Below are 25,747 nucleotides of genomic sequence, written 5' to 3'. Positions count from 1 at the left end.
GGATGCAACAGCAAAGCCCATCAAGATAATTCAGAATAATGAGGACTTGAAAGATGCCAGTGTGAACATTTGTTTGTTATTAAATGTAAGTGATAGGGGCATTACCACCAGTGATGACAAGTGCTTGGCAAAAATGATAAATCTGTCAGATCTGGGCTGGCATCTGCGATGAGTTGCACTGACTTTAAAGAAGATGCCCTGAAGGATTCCCTGTCACTGGGTCATGTGGGCTGAGCAGACAAATTGTGTTTAGCATTTCACTTAAAAACTTGATTAGGAAACATCAAAAGACCATGAGACACTGTCTTATCCCTAGAGAGCCCAAAGGAGAAGAAAAGACTCTTTAGAGAAAAAAAATATTTCAGGAGAATCTCAACTTCACTTTATCTTCACCAAACCCAGACCTTCCAGTGCCTGTTTCACTTCTCAAAGGGAGATTTAGGAGTTTGGGCCATTTAGAGCCAAGGGATTTAGGAATGCATGAGTGTACCTGGGAGGGTTTTCCAAGAGACCTGTTTAAGTCACCAGAGCTGAGCACATCTGCAGCAGCTGAAATAGTTTTAAAATCCCACCCTTCCCAGGTTTGATAAGGCCCAAGACCCAGGTTTTATGGCTGGGTTCACAAGTGGCAGATTTTCCTGGAGCTTTGTACCATTTGGAGAAACTCTGCTTTGAATTGCTTTGTTGACATAAGCATGCCCTTGACTAGTGGATCATCTATGTTTATTTTAATGTATATTTCCTTTTAATAATTACCTTGTTCTTACCCACAACAGGTGACTTCAATACTCACTGTCTAGAGTAATAAGCAAGGAAATATGCTCATATTTTGCTGAATCGAGGCTTCCACCAGGCAAGCCCACACATTAAGGAAGTTTTCCCTGTGAATTTACTCTGTGCTAACTGGAGGCACTGGTGTGACACACACAGCAGCAAAGCCCAGGAGCTTTTCCCAGTCCATCACACGGGTCTGTTGTGGGGAGACGTGGTCCACATCACTGGGAGGCTGTGCTTGGTTTAGATTATAACATGGCACAAGCCTGGCTTACTGGCAGGGTCCTCTCTATCCATGAGGGATGCAGCAAACCCAAACCCAAAGGAGGAGAAGGTGAATCAGTGGCCCCAGGGCTTGTTAGTGGTTGGGAAATCACAGCCACCGGCTTTGATGCTGAAGCAGCAGCAAATTCCTCCCACTTTCAAAGCACAGCCTTTTTAGTATCAAACCACTTCAGTGCCCATTTGCAAACCCCTGGCTGGGGTTTGCCCATGGTCAGAGCTCAGGGTCTCAGATATCCTGGCTGCTCTCTGGGAAGTCTCTGTGTGCCAGCAGTGAGCAGCAGCCAAACTTGAAACTTGCAGAGTGAGACCCTCCCGTCCTTGTGTGAACTCCCTGAACTTGCCACAGAGCAGACTCTTGTGGGTTTTCTTCATGCCCACCACCAAACATGCCCCAGGCATCTCCCTGGCAGTGCCACGTGTCTGTAAATGCCCCTCTCAGTGCTCCTGGTCCCATGGGAAGTGCTGGTGTTGGAGTGCTGGTGTCCAGCAGTCATTTACAGCACACGAGGGCTCCCGGGCCAGGCTCTGTCTCCCACAAGCTTCTTTCAGCCTCGTTGCTTGCAGGGAGCTTGAATTTCTGTCTGCCTTGAGAAGTGGCTTGTTTTTCAAAACTCTATTAAAGGAGCTATTATTCAAAATCCGCTTTTACTTTGGAAGGGGATTGCTTTCCGTCTCTCCTTTTATCTCCAGACATGTCAAATCAGCAAAAGCATAGAGTGAAAAACATGCACCCAAGAAGTTATATTTAGAAACTGGTTAGTCCATATTTAACATTCCTGTCAGTGTTTAGCCTGTTTTGCATGTCTGGACTGGTGTTAAATTAAATTAAATACATGCAAGCATGACATTTATTATTCTAGAGCTCAGCACAGGAATAACAAAACTGCCTATCTAATTTCAGTGCCACAAATCCTGGAGATGTGGCTTCAAATAGGATGTTCTTGTGATTATCTGAAATTCTTCCTGCATTTCAGTAAATCAAGGAGAGGTCAGCTCTGGGGAAAACTGAAAAATAACAGCTTAAAAACAGTTCCATAAGGAGAAGCTGTGCTCCTTTACAGACTCACTCAAGGCTCCAGCACGGAGTATCCTCATGTGGAGCCATGCCACTGCAGTGGCTTTTTTCATGCATATGAATAAGGGAAGCAAAGCTGCTGTTTTTTGGATGGATTGGGTCTGGTTTTGGCCACACACCTGATGAGGCTCACTGGCTGCAGGGCAACAACATGGGCATGGATAAGCCCAGGACTTTCTAGGGAGACAATAGCAAAAGTGGGTGAGGTGAAAATCTAGGGTCCCTTGCAGCCCCTCATTTCTGAGATAAGCATGCAGCTCTTTGGCAATCACCACTCCTCTAGTTAACAGAGAGTGTTTTTCACAAGATCAGATTATTTTGAAGGCAGAGGTGCCAAGGTAGAAGGCACATGCTGTGGCGTGAACCCCGTCCCACAACACATCAGTCTCAGAGCAAGGAGGAGCACTCACCCTTCCCAAATCCCAGTGTTACCCCCAAACTGCACTGCTTCTACCTTCAGAAGGGGGAGTGAATGGTGTTTGCTTACCTTTTTTGTACACTCAAAGCATCATGTTTTGGTGAAAAATAATACTGTTTCAGTGTTCAAAATCCTCCCCTTGACTTGGCACCTCTGCTTAAGCATGAAGTGCTTTGCAGCAATAGCCAGGCTTCAGGCTTGCCATTTGTTTCTAATTAAGGATTTGAATGATTCCATGGAAATTAAATACATGCAAGTGTAGCATTCCTTAAAGTTCAGTGTTTACTTAAAGAGTTTATTACTTATTTTTACTGGAATAATACAGAATGGAGTCAGTAAGATGAACCTTTTCCCTACTGACTTTTCTCTGCAAAAACCTGCGGAAGGAAGGAGGTAATAGGAATATGTTTGAATGAAATTACAACAAAGAGATGGTTTGCTTTCTAGAGATCCCCACTGCCTGGATTTCCCCCTTTTCTGGTCAGGCCAGGGAAAGTTTTCTGTGCTTTTAACCCCTCCATGGAGGAGGGTGTGTGTGGAAGATGTTGTGAGTTAACTTGGCTTGGCAAAGGGAGGTGTGGCATGGGATAGGTGGAAGATCCCATTGATCCAACTGCACCAGGGCAGGAGGAAGCCTTGGGAGCAAATTGGAGATGTGAGGGTAGATCTAAAAGGAAGAGGTTTGGGAGGACAGGGAGTGGGAGGTTTTACAGCCCACTTGGTGAGGGGCTGTGATTGTCCCAAGCCACAATTCCTGCGAGGCTTTCTGCCCACTCTGCTCCTTGCTCACATCAACAGCCACGGTGTTAGCAGGACCTGACTGCTGTTCACCTGGGGGTAGTGCTGTAGGGTCTGGGTAGCTCCCAGTGTTTTACTACAGGAAATGCTGTGCTAACCTTGGTGATTAGGCTTTTCAGTAGCTGCATCATCAGGGTTTTTTTTTTGCATCAGATGTTCATACACAGCCATTTGTAATCCAAAGTACGCAGTTCCTTTCCAAGGTAGGAAATATGTTTTGTCTAACAGACTGTTGGTTTAACTCCCTGGTTAAATGAAGCAGCCTAAGACCAAAAATCCCACTTCCTTTGTTGCAAATATCTCACCAAGACCTTGGGTATCACCTGTGCTCCAGCCTTCCCTCCTCTGAGGTGTCAGCCAACAGTTTGTGCTGACTTGGTTTCTCCTTTCATTACCACGCCAACCCCACCACAGGAAGCCCACGGGAGACCAGCAGCACTGGCAGGGTAATCCTGAAAGTGGATCTTGTTCCTTTAGGGAAAGCCAAATACCTGCACATGGGCGAGGTGGTCGACGGCATCGACATGCGGGCGGAAGTGGGGCTGCTGAGCCGCAACATCGTGGTCATGGGCGAGATGGAGCAGCAGTGCTACGAGTACAGCAGCAAGCTGTGCTCCTTCTTTGATTTCGACACCTTTGGGGGACACATCAAGGTAAGGCCAAAGCCCTTTGCTTGCCCCTTCCTTCTTCCAGCTACACCTTCACATGCTGAGGAAGCCAAGACACAGGGAGGGAAAAATTCCTCATCAGCCGTTGAGCAAACAACCTCTCCCCACAGAACAGCAGACCCATGCCCCTGCTGCTGCCTGTCCTTCGGCTTTGAAGTGCTTGTCATGCCCCTGCAGGCATTGCTCAGCCAATAAGGCTGGTGATCAACACACCTGAGACACAGTCTCCACACCCCAATCCCAGTTTTCCCTAGATTTTGGTGGTGCTTCGCCCAGGAAATTTGATTTGAACCCAGATGGCTGAAACTCGTGGAAAACAATAAATATAAATTGCTCTCCTTCTAAAATTAAGTTAAATGTATCTGTGGCAGGAGTGGAGAAATCAAAGAGTGACTTTGGTCTCCTCAGCCACCATGCCCCTCTCTCCCTCACCCCGCAGCCACACACTCCCCTCCACACAGTAAATCCTTCCAGCAGATACAGTGCAACCCTTCCTCTGCCTGCATTCCCTCTCCTTGCCCTCAACAGACTTTTGTGTTTCTTCACTGATGTTCTTTTGTTCTCCAGATTGGTCTTGATTTTAAGGCCACCCACATTGAAGGTCTAGAACTGAAATACATGGGCCAGCAGACAATGGGGCATTACCCAATTCATTTCCATATGGCTGGAGATGTGGATGAGAAAGGAGGCTACAACCCTCCAACGTATGTGAAGGATACCTCCATCCACAACACCTTCTCCCGCTGCGTCACTGTCCATGGATCCAATGGTTTACTGGTAAGAAGTCCCAGTGCCTGCCTTAGAGATAAAGGCAGCAGCAAAAAATCTTCCTCATAGCATGAATACAGCTTAATTATTGCAGAATTATGTGTTTTATTGTTAAAACCAATGCCTGACTCTTCCCACCCTGCATGTACAAGGAGTATCTCAACCTGCCAGGGTGGCACTGGGGGCTGTGTGTGACTCGGAGCAGACAGAGCATTTGCCTGGGTACTGCAGTGTCTGCAGACCAGCCCATCTCTAATGAGTGGTTGGATCTTTCTATAGACACAGAGCTTGCTATTTAAAGAGGGTAATCAGAAGCTTTAAGTGTGCCTCATCTTTCCTGTAATGAAAGTTTGGGTTTGCAGTGCCAGTCATAACATTAAGCACTCACAGAGCTGTGATTTGCTAGAGCTGCTCTCCATAACAAGAAATCCTTTAGGATAAATCTCTAGAATGACTGATGATTACCAGACAAGTTACAGCACACCAGAGATGTCAAGAACATGTTCAGAATCTTCCCAGATCTAGGGATGCCTTTGTTTTTGGGGTAGGGATTCTGGACCTGTTGTTTGTGAACAGAGGAGGACTTGTGGGTGATGTGATGGTTAGAGGCTGTCTTGGGCATAGTGATCACAAAATTACAGCAGTTTTCTATTCTTGGAGAAGTAAGGAGTGGGGTCAGCAGAACAGCTGCCCTAGGCTTCCAGAGGGCAGACTTTGGCCTGTTTGGGAGCCTGGTTGACAGAGTCCCTTGGGAGGCAGTTCCTGGAGGGCAGAAGAGTCCAGGGGGACTGGCTGATCTTCAAGAAGGCAATCTCAAAGGTGTGGGATTTCTCTAGGCAAAGGACTCTCTCTCACTCATTCAGTGAAGTGGCAGTGTATTCCAAAAGGAAAAAAGTGTATCCAAGCTCTGAAGAGGAGAATTTGTACTGTCAAGAGCCCTGCTACTATATATAAGAGTTTTAAGTGGAAACATATCATTGGCAGTTGTAACCTGGATGGTCACTGTGCATTAGGAGTTCATACCTCCAGAAGTGCCAGTGTTGGAAGGGAGAGTCCCAGGCATAATTAAAATGCACAGAAGTTGAACAAAAGGCACTAAAATTGCAGTTCCAGAAGCAGAGCAGCTTTTATCTGCTATTTATGAATCCGAGGTTTTGGGTTTGACCTCTGTCCTTCTAAGTTTATGACAAGACCTTGAAAACCTACCAAGTGAACATGGCTTCTGAGTTAAAGAGACATTCTACTGTACAAATTATATAAATCCCTCAGGGTCATGTGGTGTCTGCCCAATCTGCAGCTGCCAGTACAGGGGTACTAACACAATTAATGTGCAGGGTGGCAGGGCAGCATTGCAGGTTTCATTTGTCACACTGTGATGGGCTGTCACCAGTGGCACTGTGAGCACATCCTCTGGCTGCACAGAGGCTGCACAGCTGCTGATGAGCTGCAGCTGCTTCTGGATCTGATGTGAGATCTTCATTCCCTGTTGCCAAACCAAATAACCCAGAGCCTGGCATTTTTTCTTATCAGTCGGATGGATGGGTTCATGCAGACCACTTGGAAATAGTTTTGTCTCTCGTGCTTTCTCTGGGCAACAGCTGTGCCATGGGGGATCCATGGCACAGGAATCCTTGTGTTCAGGATTTTCCAGCCAAGATGGCATGGTGAAATTTAGACAGGCTGATGTAGCTGATGAAAGCAACTTGATTCTGCTGCTGTTATTGAACAGCCACAATTCCCTAAATGACCTTACTTTGCCTCCATGACGAAGCACTCAAGAGAAATCTTGTAATTTAGGACATTAGTTAGCCAATATAATCCCTGTTGATTTTAGTTTATCAAAATGTGTGAATATGAATTTCTATTTATACTTGTTGTTTTTTTTTTAACCTCATCATTATTGCTGATGGCTGAAAACAAAGCCCCAGTGACTTAAAGAAATCTGATCAAGTTTGTTCAGTTGCATCACAGCAAACATGCTCCAAACATTGCATCACTTAGGTGTTGTTTCATGGCTCTGATACACATCTGCAGTCAGCAGCTCCATGCCTTGATTCAGCAGGTGATCCCACCACAATCTCCTCATCTGCTTTCTGACCCTAATTTCCTTCCTTTTGTCTTCCTTCTCTGCCGGATACATTCACAGACACCCACATGGGTCTCTGATGACTCCAGTAGTTATTACATACATTTCCCAGCTGCCTATTATCTTTTTACTTGGGCAGCATCACCTGTTCCTACATGCAAGAACACCATTTGTGCAAACAGAGGTGAGCTCTGTCTTTCCCCAGGTAACATTCATTCCCTCTGATATCACGTGGATCCAAAGTGTACTTAGCTGAGGGAAATTTGCCTTAATGGTGTGCACAAACCAACTCTGAGAATAGCCATAAAAATTCTAGCTGGACTATTAAACCTCAAAATTGCACAGCACTTAAGGATGTCCTTAACATTAAGCTGTTGATTTCAGAGTTGCTTCTTGCACCAGTGTTGTAGAGTACCTGTGCAAATGTTTTAATAAATGGGAGAGGGGCATCAGTTGTTTTTTACTGCCATTAAAGCAGGCTGGTAATTCACATACAGGCTCTCCTGCTTGCTTTGCTGTCACTTTTCTCATATCACTTCAGGGATAATCATAGATGGTGAAAAGTCTAGGAGACAAGAGTATCCAGTTGTTTCTGATGACAGGTATTTTTCTGTGGGTCTGCAGAGTCTGTTAGAGGTAGCTGTCTCAACATTAGCTCACCTCATTGGTGGGTTATTCTGCTCTTGTCTGTAAATTCATATTAGCTGAAAGTAATCTGTAGAAATTAGTTTCTCACCGCAAATATTGTTTTAAAGTGCAATAGTTACCCAATGTTTTCTGTACTATATTGGCCAAAAAACCACCTAGTCACACCACTGCAATCCCAGGGATTAAACTTTGCTCTGATTCTCACTCTTTCCTTTGGATCCCAGTGTGCAAGCTAAAATAGAAACAGCCACTGGGGAAGGAAATTAAATGGGGGTCAGTAAATAGTCTGGCAGGATCCAGGGGAGACCTGCACTTCATGGAATAAGAGGTTGTGCTGTCTAACAGCTTCAGTGCTATCTGCTTTTATTAATCCAGCTATACTTCACAGCAGTTGTTTTGCCAGGAAGGGCATTATCTGGCTCTAAATTACTCGTGGTTAATGTAAGATTATGGACTATTAGCAAGGTTTTAATCAAAGAAAAAATTAAATACATTAGAAAAGTGATTTTGGAACAAGCATCTCGTTTGCTATCCAAGCATTTCAGTAGTGGGCTTGTGCATGAAAACACACACAGGAGACAAGTTCAGAGGTGACTGACAGATGGCTTATGGGGAAATAATTAATCAAAGAGAGGGTGATAAATGCCTTAGGGACCAGATTCCTGGCTGATGCCTCCCGGCTGTTCTGTGGGCTTTCAAGGATGAGTTAGGAGAACAAGGGGTGTTTGCTGGCTCTGAGCCTCTCTGCCAGAGCACAGGCCTCTCTCACCCTGCTGCTGTCCTCTCTCACTGTTCTGGGAGATGTGATCCCCTGGGATGGCACTCCCCTGCTTTTCCCCAGCTGAGTCTGGTCACTGCAGGTTTCCATGTGCCTGTCCTGGAGCAGGGCTGTGCTGGCTGGAAAGAGAAATGGCCAGAGTGGCTAACATTTCTCTAGGGAAACTGCTTCCATCATCTAAATGTCCCAACACCATTGCTTGTGTGTCTTTTTGGTATTACTGTCTTGTGAGAGAAAGCTAATAGGATTTGGCAGCAGTTTCTGTGGAATTCGGACATCTCTGTGGTTAAAAGACTTCCTCTACCTGTTGGAAACCTTCTTCTGAAAGTTGCTCGCTCTCCTGAAATGTTCTGTCCTGTAAACCTTTAGCAGAACAAGGCTGGGATAGTTCATGCTTGCAAGGGGGGACAATTTAGTACGCATGTTTTACGGTAAATAAAGAAGCCTAAACCTGCAAAATCTATCATTTTATTAGACCAGGGAAGTCAGCAGTAAATTTCAGTGAGGTAGCTTAAAGGAATGCATTTTGCAGGTCATTTTAGCAGTGTTTAATTTACTGTGATGACTTGTGCTCAGAGATTTGAGTGTTTGCACTGGAGCACGGATGCTACGTAATAGAAGCCTGTGCGGTTGTAAGCTGGCAATAGATTTGGCAAGCAACGTGTGTTTTCTCATGTGAAAACATATTTGTAATCATTTCAACACTAATCCTGGGATTTTATTTGAAATTGGTGCTCCTTGCCTTGGGAATGAGGCATTGAGGTGACAAAGATGCTTCAAGCACTTGAATGCCCAGGTGTCTCAGTGACATGAGATGAGCAGGTCTTCTGTCCAGGTCAGTAGAGTCCTTTGTGCCCAGACCATTCCTGTTTCATCAGAAGCATTTAGAGGAACACATCAGTGGCAGGTTAACCTTCGCTAGGGATGTTTCTGAGCCCAAGGTGATTGATGGATGATGGCTGATGGGAACAGCAAGGAAAGAGCCCAGGAGATCCAGACCTTCAATGGACGCCTGAAATAATTTTCCATATCCCAGATACATCCACTGACAACTGACTTTCTGGACACACTTGCTGTGTGTCCAAGGGCTGTTGCTTCCCACCCAGCCCTATTTTTAGGCTTCAAACTCACATTCCTGCTCTCAGATCTTCCAGTGGTGTGAGGGGTGTGGTTGTGTCCAACCAGCAGTGTCCCGATGTTAACAACATCCAAACCAAAACCAGAGCAGCATTGATTAGCACCAGCTGATTTGTCTCAGGGTCACGTAAAGCTTCTGTCAACAACTTGAAAAAAAAGATCAGGTCAAACCTAAAACAAGCCAGCCTGTCTGGAAAACAACTTTCTGCCTCTCTGATAGCCTGGAAAAATATTTTTTCATCTCAGCTGCATTTTTGAGTTGCATTTTATGTAGCTGCTCATGTAACTCCACATGAAGATGAATGAGCCCAGATGTGATCTGAACATCTAATTCCTCTCTTCATCCCCCACCCTGTGTTTTTTCCAGCCTCATGCTAAGACAGTCTCTGATTTCACAGGCAAACAAAAGAATGGAATGAGCATTTCCTAGGTGATGACAAATTCTAATTAAGTGTTAGAGTTATTGCTTAGACTATAAGCTCTTAAGGGCTGAGAGGGATCTTGCTTTGGCTTTGGTTATAGACCCTGAGTTCAAAAGGGTACTGAGGCTCCTATGTGCCATCGCTGCAAAGCTTGTTCTGATTATGCAGTGGCTGAAGCACAAAACCTGAGCACTGAGCTTTGTTGTGTGCATGCAGGTGAAGGACGTGGTGGGGTATGATGCTCTGGGCCATTGCTTTTTCACGGAGGATGGACCAGAAGAGCGCAACACGTTTGACCACTGCCTTGGGCTGCTGGTCAAACCCAGCACTCTGCTCCCCTCGGACCGTGACAGCAGGATGTGCAAGCTGATCACAGAGGGAGCTTACCCGGGGTACATCCCTAAGCCCAGGCAGGACTGCAGGTGAGTGGGAGCCTTCCTTTTCTCTTCCTTCTCCTTGCAGGACTTGGCCATAACAGACACCATTCTGTGTATGTGATTATGTAGTTGTCTGTAGGGGTCTGGGCTGTTTGCCCCAAAGCTGGGGGGAGCAGTTTCCTTGGGGTCTTTATCCCTGTGCTGTTCAAATGCCTAAGGACCTAGGGTGTACTTTAAATTTTTTGCATAAAGTCCACTGAGATGGTTCCCACCTAAAATATTGAAAACCTTTCTTTCAAAGTGTGCAGCCCTGCCTTGTGCCTCGTGCAGTCTTGAACCCAGTGGCTCAGCAAAAAGTCGCTGAGTTGAGAATGGGCTGTGTTCTTAATTCGTGCTCATTTCAGCTGGCAGCTGATTTTCAAAAGATTTCAGTATAATCCATTTTGTCCTCAGAATAAACTGCAGTTTTGTTCAAACTAAGGTATTTTTAACTCTTTAGTTTGGCAAGGGAAAGAGAGGGATTCATGCAAGGCTGTTTTTCACATCTGTGTGTGTTTATAAAATACACCTAATGTCCCCATTCTTAAAATAAGGGTTAATCAGCCATTGTGCTCATTTTCCACTGATAATTCAATAGTCATAGGAACATGTTTTGTGTGTCATTTTGAAGACTGTTACATGAACGAGTGTTTTCTGATGGAAAGGTGTTTTGGTACTCTGATCTGCCCTGTCTTCCTTTATAAAAGAATTCAAGGTCTGATCAGAAAAACAGCTTGTTTTGCACTGGGCTCATCCAGCCTGGAAGTGCACGGGTACACCAACACTAGTGCCAGTGCAGGGACAGGGAATGAGCACTAGCTGTGGCTCCATCACAGAGAGACAGGCAGGGAGTTGCTGCTAGGAATGAAAACAACAGGATTGTGCCAAATGACACCATAACCTGCCCAATCCATGTGGCTCTGAGGAATGGGATCAGGCTGGAAGACAGGTCACTGTGGAGATACACTGTCCTTGCCCTTGCCTACACAGCAGGAGGTGGTCTATAAATAATCCAAATTTGTTTATTTCTGGGCCAGTCCCACACCCAAGATAGAAAAATTTTGCTATGTTTTCATGATAAAGTCAGGAAAACAGAAATGCATCAGCAAAATCCATTGGCCTAAAGCCCCTGTGAAGTCCCTCATGGCAAGATTAAAATAAGGGTCCCATAGGTTCATATGCTGCAGAAGGGCAAATCTCACCCAGCAAATTTAGGGGCCAGTCTGCTGACTGAGTACTGCTTGCTTCCCTTGCCTGTTGGTTAATGAATGCTGAATGTCACAGGATGGACAGTGATGGATTGATCTGTCCTCCTTGATGGGAATCTTTCAATTAAGAGTCTTTTATGTGCATGAAACAAATGAAATGCTTTTGTCCTAAAAGAAATGTGCAGGAGGGTGGGAGCAAATTAAGTTAATGAATCACAGCAGCTCCTGGGAAAGGCACTGGGGTACACTTGGAAAGCCCTTAAGAGGCAATTCATTGGGTCCCTTGATTAAACAAGTCTCTAATGAACCTGAGGGCTTATGTGGGAGCAAAGTTCTTTTCTGTGAATTGTGCAACAACATATTTACCTTATCATAAAACATGACTGACATCTGACAGCTTCATAGCAGGCTTGGAATTGCAGTCGAAATTCCTCATTTAATACTTGGTGTTTTAAAAGATAAGGCCATATTCTCTGTCAAACCACAGAGGACACAAGGTATGAGAAAAGAAAGAAAAACCACATTCCTTTTGCCCCTAGGCAGGACCCCTTATCTGGGGAGGTATCTGCCCTGCCTGTGCTGGGGCAGTTGATGGGTGACTCTGGTGTGTGCTCAAAAGTGTCATTTTCACATTATTCTTTGTTTTCCTGACCTGCAGTGCCGTATCCACCTTCTGGATAGCCAACCCACACAACAACCTTATAAACTGTGCAGCTGCTGGATCTGAAGTGAGTGCACAAGTTTCTTATTTGGTAACAGCTCAGGCCAGTGACAGCCCTGCAAGGCTGAGGGAGGCTCTCACTGGGATAAAACCTGCTTTTGTGACACAGATATTTTTGAAGCTTCTTGATTGAGACAGGCATTAATGTGGCTGGTGCCACCAATAAAAATAATGTTTTCCCTTTCACTCCACACTTCTTGTCACTTGCCGTTTCTAGAGCTGGATTTAACAAAATTTCACAGCGTGCAGCCTGAATAAATTAAATAAATGTGACTATGGAGACACAGAGAAGCCTTTGGCAATGATATTGTTGATTGCAGTATAATAATGGTGCTCTGAAATTTCAGGCAGCCCTAATGCTAATTCCACAGGCATTTTTGGTCACATCAGGAGCCCTTATTGTCCTGAGAAGACATAAAAACAAGATAACCAAGCCTAAACCAGAGAGATGTGGTCTTTCCAAAGCTTCCAAATCTCGAGTACCTAGATTAGGGCTCCTTGATAAATCTTTAGGTAACTAAATAAAAATTATTTGACTTTTAAGTTTCAAAAGTCTCACTTATGCTTCAATACGGATGCCAAAACTTAACTTAAGGCACCCTGAAGATCAGAAGGGTGAATGTCAGTGTTCATGTGCATTAAACTTTGCTGCAGAGCGTTACATGGGTCAAAGGCTGTGATTTCCCCTGAAATCTTCTGGCTTACGCCTTGTGGCTTTGCTGAGCTCTCCTGGGCCTAGTGCAGACCAGCAAAGTCTCAGATGTCCCTTCTCTCTCTCAGGAAACAGGCTTTTGGTTTGTCCTGCACCACGTGCCCACAGGCCCCTCGGCGGGCATGTATTCCCCCGGCTACTCGGAGCACATGCCGATGGGGAGGTTCTCCAACAACCGCGCGCATTCCAACTACCGCGTGAGTCTGCGCGCAACGGGAACGCTGCCCTGGGAACAAACACCCTCCCCTCGCTCCAGCTCCCGGGGCCTGCAAGCTGTCAGTGCCTGTGCTTTCATTTCACTCAGAGCTCCTGCACGCTTGTTTGTGGCTGCAGATAAGGCAGCTCGCGGGCTGGCGTGGGAGCGCTCGGAGCCCGCCAGCACCGGCTCCGCTTTGCCTCTTGGGCATCCAGAGCGGCTCTCCCCTCTGCTCAGGCAGCTTCCCTGCCTCTGAGCTCCCAAAATACTGCCTCCAGGAGCATCTGTTGGCAGATTGTCTAATTATACACCTCCACTGCCAATGCTGGCAATTAACTGAACAGCTTCTAGAGGGATAAATACGGCCGCTGTGTCTAATCGCCTTCTCTGCGTGTTTACTCCCTTGGCGTGCCATGGTGTGGGGCTGTGTGTTGCTGAGGGCTTTAGACTGCAGCAGAGGGTTTATGTGTATGGCAATACATGCAATTATGAGAAAAGTGCAGCTTTTGAAATGTGCCACAATTTTGGGGGGTATATGCAGGTCTGGATAGTCCTGGCAGCCCTCTGTTTCAGAGGCTATTAACAGAAGCTGTTCTTAGCATCATGTGAGTGACTTTGGCTTAGAACCATTGGAGGTAGAGTCTGGAGATGGAAAGAGCTGTAAAATTTATAAATATACTGAGATAATTGCATTTGTTTCCCTTTAGGCTGGAATGATCATTGATAATGGCGTTAAAACCACCCCAGCCTCTGCCAAGGACAAAAGACCTATCCTGACGCTGATTTCTGGGAGGTAAAGTGTTTTGCATGGTTTGGTTTGGAAAAGACTTCTCTAAAACACTGACTGAAAGCTATGAAATTGCCCCAAGGAAGCTCACAAGAATCATTGCAATGCCTTTGGGGTGGCTCTTTTTGAGGAAAGGTCTTCACTTAGATACATTTTGCCATTTCTAACTTCAGCTCTCCATTCTCCTTTATAAGGGACCCTCAACACCCACACCCCTCTGGAGTCATGCTTGTTCTTTAGCTCTGAGCTGAGCTGGTGTGGATGTTACATCTGCTCTAGGGTGTTCCATTGACTTTTGAATTTTTTAGATAAGCAAGAAAATTCACTGCCTGGTCAGCAGTCCCTCTGGGCAGAACCTGCTGCAAGAGTTTCTCAGGAATAAGAAATCAGTATTTCTTGGGAATGCTATTGCTTTTGTTCATTCTTTTAGAACCCACTTGAACAGGAAGGGCTTATGTCATAGGTTCACGCTTTGATTTCGGATTTCAGTCTAGTTCCAGGTCTGACACTGCAATAATATTCACAATTAAACATGCAGAGCAATCCTTCCTTTCTGCTGCTGTGCACAGCCCCTGTGTGGTGTAATTTAGAAATACTGGAAACCTCTCTCTAGACTGTATCATATCAGCAGACCTACTGCTGGTGGCTGGTGGTCTGGTGGCTTCTGAGAATTCCCACTCTTTCCCCAGAGCTGGCCCCGGAGGAGGCTGATGAAAGGACTGCACTTGCACCCTTGTATCTCATTAGAGGCTGAGTCTGGCTCTTAACTTAGTTACCAACCCCCAGACATGTAAAAGGACTTAAATATTCTCAAATTTCATCGTTTTCTTTCCTGACAGACCAATTGCCTCCAGTTGCACCCTAACCTACATTCCCCCACGAATGCATTTCTTGACAGAAGAAACCATGTAAGGAAGAGAAACCTGCTGAAAGCCTCTGCTCAGCAGGGGAGAATGACAACTTTATCCTTTTCTCCTTCCCATCTCTGGTGTGTGGGTTACCCAGACTACTGTAGTCATGCACTGGGCAAGCATGACAGGGGTGAGATCAGTCTTCCTCCCCAGGGGAGCCCAGCCAGGAGCTCAGATATCAGTTATCCACACCACCCCGGTGCCCTGGCTAGCAGCTGGTGCTAAAAGATGTTCAAAAGTGAATGTTATTTACATTATTTTAATGTTCACTTAATTTAATCGATTAATTCAATGGTAAAAGTAGCTGCTAAAAAAATAAGAGCAGCCTGCTCTTGGGAGCCTGATGCTGCTTTTCCATGCACACGTGCCTTGGGGAGCTGCCTGCTGCCGCAGGCGCAGTTAGTGGTTACAAAAGGCAATTTCTCCCTTGCCATACAAGGGCAGGAATGGCCCCTGGAAGCCAAACAATTCATAATGAAGTCATGGTTGTGCTCAGGGATTACCCACCAGCATAGGCTGCAGCTCAGGTTATTTATTCCATTTTCCACTTTTCACCTGTCAAGACTGAGCCGCTGAATAAATGACTAAAGTTGGGCTGGCTGGGGCAAACTGTGAGCTGGGCTAGATAGTGACAGAGTTGGAGAGATTATTCTGCCTTCAGTTACAGCATAAAATGTCCAAGTCAAATTCTGGACCCTGTAGTGTTCCTCCAGTTATCATGAATGTGAATGAAATTGGAATCCATCTCAAGATATCTGTACTTAACAATGCCTGGGGAATTCACAAGAGCTGATACTAAATCTCTCTCTGAACGTAAATTCACAGTGATGAAACTGCCAAAGCAATATTCATTTACTGGAACCCTATCAGCCCGATGCTCAGTTTTAGATTGATATGATGGCTTATTAAGCAAAGCAAAGTGCTATTGAATATCTGTTAGCAATTTGACAGCTTGGCCTCGCTATCCATTGGTGAGGAATGAATTTTAATCTCTGGACCATCCGTTGCTGGCACAGAGTGGGATACTCATCTGTCAGGTTTTCTAAGCTGTGTAGTGTGATGGAGGATGCTCCTCCAACAGCAGAAAGGAGAGTGGTGCCTTGGGATGGGGTAAATGACAGCCAAGCTCAGCATCACCCTGCTCAGATCCTGTGGCCCAAGCAGTGGCTGTCAGGGAGCAGCTGAGGGCACACATCGCTGCAGTTTCCACTTCAGCTTTTCTTGCTACATCAGGCCAATATTTCATCACACTGAGAACTTCAGGGTTAATAAATCTTGTACGTGTGTCCTGTGTAGTGGGAGTAGTGAAGGACATACTCTCAGCCCCTCTCCAAGATTTTTTAATTTCTTTCCACAGCAAGAAAAATTTGGCAGTGGTACTCATGGCCACAGTATAGCCAGAGTTAGGAGATAAGAATGCTCAAGAGGGAAAACAAAAGGATATTTATCTAAATAACAGGAATATGCTAAAGGATAGCAGTAAGGGATAAAAAAAAAAATCTCAAACTTTTGGGAGCAATAATAAACTTTCCATGCTTTCAGCAATATATCAGCAATACAATACCGGAAAGGTGAAAGGAAACTTGGAGCAGGTCTTTACAACTGCTTTGCCTGGACCTTCCTTCCCTTGGCAGCTGGGTCTGGCCATCACAGCTTGAGTAGACACGCTACGTGGATGGACTGTGGTCCCAAAGCTGTTCCTGAGTTACCATAAACCAGATGTTTAGCAGGGCCATGCAGCGAGCAAGGCCACTTTCCCTTGCCAACCTTTCCTCTCTCCTCCTGCTTGCAGGTACAGCCCACACAAGGACGCTGATCCTTTGAAGCCCAGGGAACCTGCAATAATCGAGCGCTTTATTGCCTACAAGAATCAGGATCACGGGGCCTGGCTGCGAGGTGGAGATGTGTGGCTGGACAACTGCCAGTGAGTTTTGCCTTATTTCAACTCTCAGAGTTCAGCCTGGTGTTTATGGCAAGCATAGCTGTGGTTCAGACTATTTATATCGCTTTGCACCTTTCACATGGCCAAGATTGGAATAAAGGTGAAATGTTAAGCCAGCGCAGGCATTATTTTACACAAACAAAGCCTGCTTTGTCTGAGCTGAGGATCCCTCAGATTGTTTCTCTGTGTGATGCTGACCAGCATTCAGAAATGGTCACAATACCCACACACAGATGCAAAAAACTAAAAATAAAACCTGATTTTTTTCTTACATGAAAAATGAGATGCTTTACAAAGAAAACAGCGAAATGCACCACCTTTCCTGGCTCAGCCTGGTCACAGATCAGTTTTATGTGGTTCAGTGTTATGCTGAATAAGCAGGTACTGATGAAGCAGACATAAAACTATGCATCACAGCAGCAAGGGAGAGAGTCTGGGCAAGTGTGTGTTGTGCTCTTTGAAGGCCATTTCCTGTGCTGGCCAGAGCAGATATTTGTTTTGCACTTGAAAACAGATGATCTGCTGCAGTTTCTGTTTCTGAGCCAGGCTTGTGATATCAATCCCAGCGAGGAGGAGAAAAAGGAAAAAGGCCCTTTACGAGGTATATTGTGATAATCCTGGTGGGAACGGCTGCCACGCTGATATCTGGTGTCCAATCCCCACCCAGAGCTGCCTTACCTTCATGTGACCCAAACCTCTTAAAGCAACCAGTGGGATAAGCTGGCAATAGGGACCTGGTGAGAATGGGTCTGTAGCAGGACAGTCAGAAATATCTTATTGGGCAATACATTTTGTGTTTCTTATGCCTCACAAGTATCCAGCCCGCTCTGTGACCAGCAAGTGTTGTCCTCACAGATCCCACTCAGGTCACTGGGGCATCTGCATTGCTGATGGAGCAAAGGCAGCGTGTGGAGGGTGCTAAAACACCGAGTGCTTTATGAGTTTCCAGCAGCAAATCTCCGAGTGTGTGTGAATTGGAGGAAGCAGCCATCAAACTGTAATTGTCTTTATAGCCAGAGTCATTTCCATTTCTATTGCCACAAAAAGACTTATGTATCCCATTAACAAGGCCAGCGTTAATGTAGTCTGAAGGGAAGAAAGGAGGCGATAGGATGGGAAGGGCTGCCACCTACAGACAGCAGCACAGTGAGGGGATCTGCTCCCAAACCACTGCCAGCATCAGTGACAGACGTGGGAAGTGACTCTGGTGTGAAGACACCATCAAGACTGACTCAAACTATCAATTCTCTGTAGCCTTTCTCTAAGCAGGAGTCATGGAACAACAACTTTGGTTTATCTTATCTTGAAATTTCAACAAAATAGAATGATGTTCTAATTTTTGCTTTTATTTTTAATGAGGAAGCTCTGATCGCTGTATTCCTGTTGATGAAAGAGGAGCCAAGCTTCTCTCTTTTTATCTCCTTGCAAAGCTCTTTTATGGAAGCAGCTTTTGAAACATGAAGAAAGGGAAGCACAGTGTGTAAGGCAAAGCACCATTAAATAATAAAAGCTAGTTGGAGTGGGAAATAAGCATGATTTTTTTTTGTCTAACAGGGAAAAGTGTGTGATCATAGACAAAGGGATAAAGCTGTATCAGGCCACTGATAAAGTTTATCATAGTAAACTGTGGCTAATAATCACCATCTTAACCCCAGCTGGAGCAATCAGGTGCATGTCTGCTGCTTCATGTGATCTGCAAACACTGCAAGAGGGGCCGAAAGAGATCTTCTAAAACTGGACAGGGAGCAAGTCTGGAATAACCCAAGTTCCCTCTGAGCACTGTATAGTAATTAATCCCTGCTGTCCTCCACTGGCTTGCTTGTTGTAGTTTGACATGATAAACCAAAGCAAACCCGAATCTCTTCTGAAGCATCTCTCTTCTCGTTGCAGGTTTGCTGACAACGGCATTGGCCTGACCTTGGCGAGGTGAGTGTGGCACAGGCTGTGTGGCAGCCTGGGCACAGTGGTGGGGCTGGGTGTGAGCAGCCCTTTCACCTCCAGCCCTTTCTTCTTAGTGGTGGGACCTTCCCTCACGATGATGGCTCGAAGCAAGAAATCAAGAACAGCCTGTTTGTTGGCGAGAGTGGAAACCTGGGCACCGAGACAATCGACAACGAGATCTGGGGGCCTGGAGGTCTGGATCACCGGGGAAGGACCCTGCCCATCGGCCCGTAAGTTGAGCTCAGCACATCAAAGCACTCACTGTTCCTGCTCCCAGCACAAACTCCAGCCCAGTGTGGTTTCCTCAGCGCTGCTCAGTTTAATAACCATTCACAGAAAGGATTTCATTTCATGTCTCCCACTCCCAGAGTCCTCTGTGCAGCTGCTGCTGGCAGGTACATCCTTGCAGGCTGCCAAGACAGATCAAGCTCCTTTTTCCTTCCCCCTCCCCTTTGTAAGAGGATTTGAGAGGACAGCAAGAGGACTCTGTGCTAGCAGGGCACCTCTGTATGTGTGATCAGCAGTGCTGAGCTATGTAACAATCTCCATAGCTGCCAGGAAGGCTCCTAGAAGCCCTTTCCTAGGCTTGGACTGTGGTCATGGATGTGCTCAGTGCTGCTGTTACAGTTGCTCCTGCAAAGGACTTTGATGCCTTTGTTAAGTAGTTTTGAAATGGCCAGTGAACTTCATGTGTGGCCTCTTCCTAGACCTTAGTCCTACAGATTGGTTTGGAAGTGCAATGCTTAAGCTTCCTAAAAACACAGTTATCCTAACAGTAGCCCCGCAGTGAGCAAACAGCTCAGCTGATGCTTTTCTGCCACATTGCAGGCCTCAATTTTGCTGTCAGCAGTGATGCTGGGGGCTTATTATAAACTATAGCAATCATGAAAACCCAATCTGCTATGACTCTCCTAACATCCTTTACACAAACACACATATATATAGACATATCTCATCTTGGATGTTGTATGCAGAAACTCAGACAGAACAAATGCACTGGAGCAGGCAGGAATTCTCTAAGGGATCATATGAGGAAGGGATCAAATTTATTTATCATAAGTGAAATTTGAAATGTCTTATATTAGCCTCTTAAAGAGCTTAAGCATCTTGATCATTTAATTGGTGTGAAAATGGTCTCGTCTTTACCTTGTAGATGCTATCAGAAAAGGCTGATAAAGATTAATTAATCTGCCCCTTCAACTCTTCTTAGCTTTATAGATTGTAGGACCTTTCCTTGTTTTCAAAACCACTTTTTTTATTGCAGTTGATTTGCAATGCTTCTCTCCAAATCCCTTTGAAAGATGTGGTGGGCCTTCTTTTAGCCCAGCAATTACTCAGCCCAAGGAGTCTGCACAGCTCTGCTGAGTTTCGGGTTTCACTGCTGCAGAACTCATTTCTGATGGCAAACACGAATTTATTCATCTTTAGGTCAGTGCTTTGGCATTGCTGTAAGTTCCTTCCCTGGAGGAGCACAGACTAAATAAAGATGATCTGTTCAACACAAGAGAACTTGAGCTGAACTTGCAAGGATAAGAGGACTTCACAGAGCTGAAAAGGAGGGAAATCCCTTGTCTTCCAAAGCAGGAACTTCAGAGGCATCCTATGGGCTGCGAGAAATGAAAGCAGCTGAGAAACAAGCTGTGCTAGTTTGAAAACAAGCCAGTGGGAGGCACCAAGTCAGAATAACAATTTAATGGAAATTAAAGGAAAGGAAAAGAAAGTAAAAGAAAACACTGACAGAGTCAAGATACAACCTGAGTCCCTGTTAGGCAGGGTGGTGGTAGCAGTCTGGTGGAATGGTGACTGCAATCCTCTGAAGGGGTGATCCTGTGGTAGAAGGGGTCTGCTCTTCCTCAGAAAGTCCAGTGGTGGCTGTGTAGCTCCTGTCCTCTGGAAATCCAGTGGAGAAGGGATGTCTCTGGTGTTCAGAGTCCCAGATTATATCCACGATGGGATGCCTGGTTCCTCCCTCTGGGTGGAGCATCTCACAATGGGGTAATGAGTCATGAGGCCAGGTGTTGATTAGGCTCGTTAACAGAAGATAGTCCAGAGGGAGTTATCTGGGAGTCATTGACAGAAGATAGTCCGGAGGGAGTTATCTCTGAGTCATGGGGCAGGACAATGATGGGCCATTAACAGAAAGATAGTCTGGGGGGAGGAGGCAAGGAAACACTGCCCCACCTGATTTCCACTGCTCATGAGGATGGGAATAGAATACACCTCAACCCGGGACACAAGCACTGTGGGACTGTGCGTGTCTAGAACACATCTCCTGCTGATGCTAACGTGTCATGACCAAGTCTCTCTGTTTCCTCCAAATGTATTTTAGGGATTTTCCCATCCGGGGGATTCAGTTCTACGACGGACCCATCAACGTCCAGAACTGCACGTTCCGCAAGTTCGCGGCGCTGGACGGGCGGCACACGAGCGCCCTGGCCTTCCGCCTCAACAACGCCTGGCAGAGCTGCCCCAACAACAACGTCACCGGCATCCACTTCGAAGATGTCCCCGTGAGTCACCCTTCCCAGAAAGCCCTTTCAGCCTTGGAAATGGGGTTGTGGGCAAAAAGGGGAAAAACGTAAGGTCTTGGCGTTTGTCTTTGCCAGAAGTTTAACAACAAGAACAAGGGAATTGGATGGGTGCAATAACAAGAAAATGCAATTCTCTGTCAGGTTTGCAGCAAAAGAGATGCAGGTGTCAGTTAAAAAAAAACCAACCGAAAGTAGTGACAATGGAGTGAATAATTTCCTTTTCTGTACAACTCAGAAACTGAGGAATCAGCCCCCCTTTATTTTCAACAGTGGTATAATATAAAAGCAACAGCAGAAGGAAGTCTGTTCTGAAAGGCCTGACTGACCTAGAAGCAGAAAATACTGATTTTGGGGAACAGCCAGTGAAACTGAGCTGATACAGGGTAATTCTGCAGCCCTGCACACCAGGGTAATTCCAGACTCCAGCTCTGCAGACATAAATGAGAGCAGAGTCCAGCCAAAAAGGCTTTGCTAAATTTTGAATTACAGTATGAACCTCTGGGTGCTGGTCTGAACCCGTCCTAGGGCCTGTTCTTTTGAGTTATTTTTGTATTTGCCTGCACAAATACGTGCTAACTGCTTTGCTGAGGTTCACCTTTAGCAGCTGTTGAATGCAACTGCCAAACATTGCAAACAAATAAATAAATAAAGTGGTTGGGCTGAAATTATTTGTGTTGCCTAATTTGCAAAAAAACTAGCAGACTTGCTCACACGTCAGGAAAAGTGCTGACTAGGTGCCAAACATGATGGGAAAGGCAAAATTCCCCTAAAAGTGTTGGTTGGTCACTCTCACATTGCACGAGGCAGGCTGGTGACATGATGTTTATTTATGCTGGATAAAAATATCAGTCAGAAGTTGCCTGAGCAGCCGTTTCCCAGAGGAGGTCGCTGACTATTCCCCACACTGGTGTGACTTCATGTGGCTTTGGAACCTTAGAACTGTGTTAGCCAACAATGAGTGAAGTGGCTCTCGTGAAATCGTCCCGTCTCTTGAACCCTCCTCCAGAATTTTAAAACAAACCTTCCCACTGCCGAGGCTGAAATTCTGGTTGTTTTAGCCTTTCCCCCATGGTCAGCAGGGAAATGTGTGTCTGCTCTGCCTGACAAGTCAAACACACCTTTTAAGTCAGAAAATGGTGATTTGAGCCACTGTAGTGGCCAAAGGCATCCTTTGCTTGTACTCTAAGTGATTAATTCCTTTCTGGAGATGTAAATGTGTTTCACTGCTTTGTTTAGATTACCTCAAGAGTCTTCTTTGGAGAACCTGGCCCCTGGTTCAATGATCTGGACATGGATGGTGACAAAACATCAGTTTTTCATGATGTAGATGGTTCTGTGTCAGAATATCCAGGGTCATACCTGATCAAAGAAGATAACTGGTTGATCAAGCACCCTGACTGCATTGATGTGCCTGACTGGAGAGGTTCCATCTGCAGTGGGCACTTTGCTCAGGTAAGGCTGCTTACCTTGCAGTATCATTATCACTTTGGCTTATTTTAAATTTCTTGGCACTTTAAAGCTGGACCTTTAGAAATGGACTTTCTTTAGGGTGCTCAGTGTTTATTTATCAGCATGTCTGCACAGGTGGCTTTGAACATGAGAAATACTGTGGTATATTTTCAGAAACTTTGGCCTTGGCTGCTGACAGCTCCAACAGCTTCTGCCTGAAGCCTCCTGAGAGCTCCATGGGCATTCACAGATTAATATTCATAAATCCACAGGCTGTCAGCTAGTTATTTTTCCCTGATTTATGGAGGGAAGTGTTGCCCACAGTGTTATGGGAAATGTGCTGATCAGTCGAAATTAAACTTCAGCTTTCCTGGTCTTTCATCCCGTGTGTGACCACCAAACCATTCTTCCCACCACAGGAGCACTGAGTGCCACTGCCATGAGAGCCCTCACTTTCCTCTGCTGAGAGTGCCTGGTTTTGTCTTGGGTGTTGCAACAGTTGGGGTTTTTTCTGTGTAGTGCCACTACAGCCAATTTCTAACCACTGAGCTGGGTTTCAGCCTTCTGAAATCCAGACAGAAGGGTCCTTGTTCAGCACAAGTCAGATGTCTGAGGTAGATACTGTCCTGCTGCTGAGGGCTGCAGGATGCTGTGGAATATCTGCTGCCCTGCTGCAGCCTCTGGCACATGCACTTGAACTCAGTGGATGAGGAAATGAGCCTTTTTTTTTTTTCTGAAAACAGTTTGCTTTGTTGAAACAGAAGCCTAAGGAATTGAACATAAGTTCACAGCACACAGGTCCCTGCCCAGCACACAGGGCTTGCACCAGCTCACATCTATTGAGTATCTGAACCTTTCAGTGTAGTTCATCAAACCCTTGGTGATTGTTTCTTTTTTTTTTTCCATCTAGATATACATCCAAGCCTACAAGCCAGCCAACCTGAAAATGAAAATAATAAAAAATGACTACCACAATCACCCACTCTACTTGGAAGGGGCTTTGAGCAAAAGCACTCATTACCAGCAGTATCAGCCAGTTATAACTCTGAGGAAAGGCTACACCATCCACTGGGACAAGACAGCCCCTGAAGAGCTGGCCATATGGCTCATCAACTTCAACAAGTGAGTGATCTGAGTTCCAGCATTCCAGCCCAGTAATGTAACTGCACATTTTTAATGGGTGAGGTCATCACCTCATGAGCTCTTCCAGAATGAACATTCTTGTTACAGGAAGTCCATTGAGTTCACCATCTTTTCAGGAGACATCTCAGATTCCTGTTTCCTCCCCTGGGAAGCCCTGTAAGATAACACAGTTCATTTTTCGAAGTTCAGAGCTGATTCATTCCTGGTGACATGGGAGTCACAGGTGTAGAAGTCAGGAGCAGATCTGCCCCTGCATTGCTTAACTAACCCATGGTTGTTATGTCTAATTTATGTGGATCCATTCTAAACCATGAAAATTTTAACTGGACAGGAAAAAAACTTATTGTGAATTATTTAGTTTGGCTTCTAGCATGCCCGGGAAAATAATAGTTATGTTATAGCTTGTTACAATGCAGGTCTTTGCTATTTTTAGGAATGACTGGATCCAAGTAGGGTTTTGCTATCCTAAAGGGACGACATTTTCCATTCTCTCAGACATCCACAACCGTCTCTTGAAGAAAACATACAAAACTGGAACTTTCTACAGAACCTCCCAAATGGAGAAACTGGAGCACAGATATCCCACCAAAGGATACTACTACTGGGATGAGGACACTGGGTAAGCTAGCAGGCCTTGCTGATTTGGACAGTGCTTTGGGAATGCTGCTGGAATTGTGAGCCACTTGGCTAATGAAGGGATCGCAACAAAACCAGAAAGGTTTTCTGGGAATGTGACCAGTGTTTAATTTTCCTGGGACTCCCATGGCTGCCAGTCATTCACAGCCTCTGCTGCACTGCCAATTACTCTGGGAAATGCTTTGCCAAGTGAATACAAATTAGAAAAGAAAAAAAGAAAGACAAAAGCAAAGTGCAGACCACGAAACTTAACTGAAGACATGCACAGCCCTCGTTGTTTTGAGCAGCAACTATTTATAAACACCATGAGGGGGATGCACAGGAACTAAGTGTAAAGCCTGTTACTTTAAAGGATTAAAATAATGGGAAAGAAAGAAAGACCTAAAACACAATGCATGTATTTCTACATATACGTATCACTATAGAATAGAGCTCCCAGGGTGTTCAGGTGCTATCTGATTTCTCTGTTTTACTTTCCCTGAGCTCCCTGGAGCATTTCTGAGATGAGTGTTCCCTTTTATTTGCATGTGGGATGTTGGGCACTGTAAAACATTTTGCCAAGGGCTGCAATGAAAATTACTGCAAAGCTTAAGAGGGAGTCCACCAAAACTGGGGGTCAGCATTCTTTTGCACAAAAGGTTTGAAGCATGCTGTTTGTTTTTTTTCTCCTGCCTGCAGGCTGCTGTTCCTGAAGCTCAAAGCTCAAAATGAGAAGGAGAAATTTGCTTTCTGCTCTGTAAAGGGCTGTGAACGAATAAGAATCAAAGCTGTGATCCCAAAGACAGCTGGTGTCAGCGACTGTGAAGCCACGGCCTATCCCAAGTACATTGAGACACCAATAGTGGAAGTGCCAATGCCAAAGAAGCTCTCGAGTGCACAACTGGTAAAGCAGCTGATTTCTTATGACAGAATCATTGCTCCTGTAAATCTGGCACATATTGTGCCCACAGACATAGAAAAACTTTGGGCCAGGGTCAGTATATGCTGTGCCTGATGTTCTGAAATGGTTCAGGCATGTGAAATAATATGAAACATATTCTTGCAATGTGCAGAGAGCCACACGAGGCTTGGGTTGAAGCTGGATACTTGGTCTTCTGGGGCTCTGATGTGATGTGCTGTGCTTGAAAGCACAGGGTGAAAACTGATCTGGAAGACAAGTTGGTCCAGGGAATGTGACTCTGGAGCCTCCAGCTCCTCCAGGCTGCAAGAACAGCAGTGACAGACAGGGGACTGCATAGCTGAGTTGAACTTTTCTCATTTGTATAATGCACAGCACAGTCTCCTGTAGCCAGTCTGG

The 25,747-nt window shown here is 45.4% G+C and overlaps 1 protein-coding gene across 2 annotated transcripts in view; it reads left to right on the top strand.

Annotated features, from left to right (window-relative positions):
- The window catches only part of CEMIP (cell migration inducing hyaluronidase 1), a 50,795-nt gene that overhangs the window by 18,364 nt on the left and 6,684 nt on the right, over positions 1-25,747 (top strand). For both annotated transcript variants that reach the window (XM_069026161.1, XM_069026162.1), the window contains exons 11-24: positions 3,828-4,003; positions 4,586-4,795; positions 10,074-10,279; positions 12,140-12,209; positions 12,983-13,111; positions 13,818-13,903; positions 16,601-16,732; positions 18,641-18,676; positions 18,766-18,921; positions 21,021-21,201; positions 22,459-22,674; positions 23,582-23,793; positions 24,248-24,433; positions 25,129-25,333. In XM_069026161.1, the coding sequence (XP_068882262.1) occupies positions 3,828-4,003; positions 4,586-4,795; positions 10,074-10,279; positions 12,140-12,209; positions 12,983-13,111; positions 13,818-13,903; positions 16,601-16,732; positions 18,641-18,676; positions 18,766-18,921; positions 21,021-21,201; positions 22,459-22,674; positions 23,582-23,793; positions 24,248-24,433; positions 25,129-25,333 (2,201 nt within the window). The remainder of the gene's footprint in view (positions 1-3,827; positions 4,004-4,585; positions 4,796-10,073; positions 10,280-12,139; positions 12,210-12,982; positions 13,112-13,817; positions 13,904-16,600; positions 16,733-18,640; positions 18,677-18,765; positions 18,922-21,020; positions 21,202-22,458; positions 22,675-23,581; positions 23,794-24,247; positions 24,434-25,128; positions 25,334-25,747) is intronic.

This window comes from Aphelocoma coerulescens, chromosome 10 (assembly GCF_041296385.1).
Source record: "Aphelocoma coerulescens isolate FSJ_1873_10779 chromosome 10, UR_Acoe_1.0, whole genome shotgun sequence".
In the NCBI taxonomy this organism is placed as follows: Eukaryota; Metazoa; Chordata; class Aves; order Passeriformes; family Corvidae; genus Aphelocoma; species Aphelocoma coerulescens.
The sequence above is the reverse complement of the archived record's forward strand: the minus strand, read 5'-3'. Positions and strand labels throughout refer to the sequence as shown.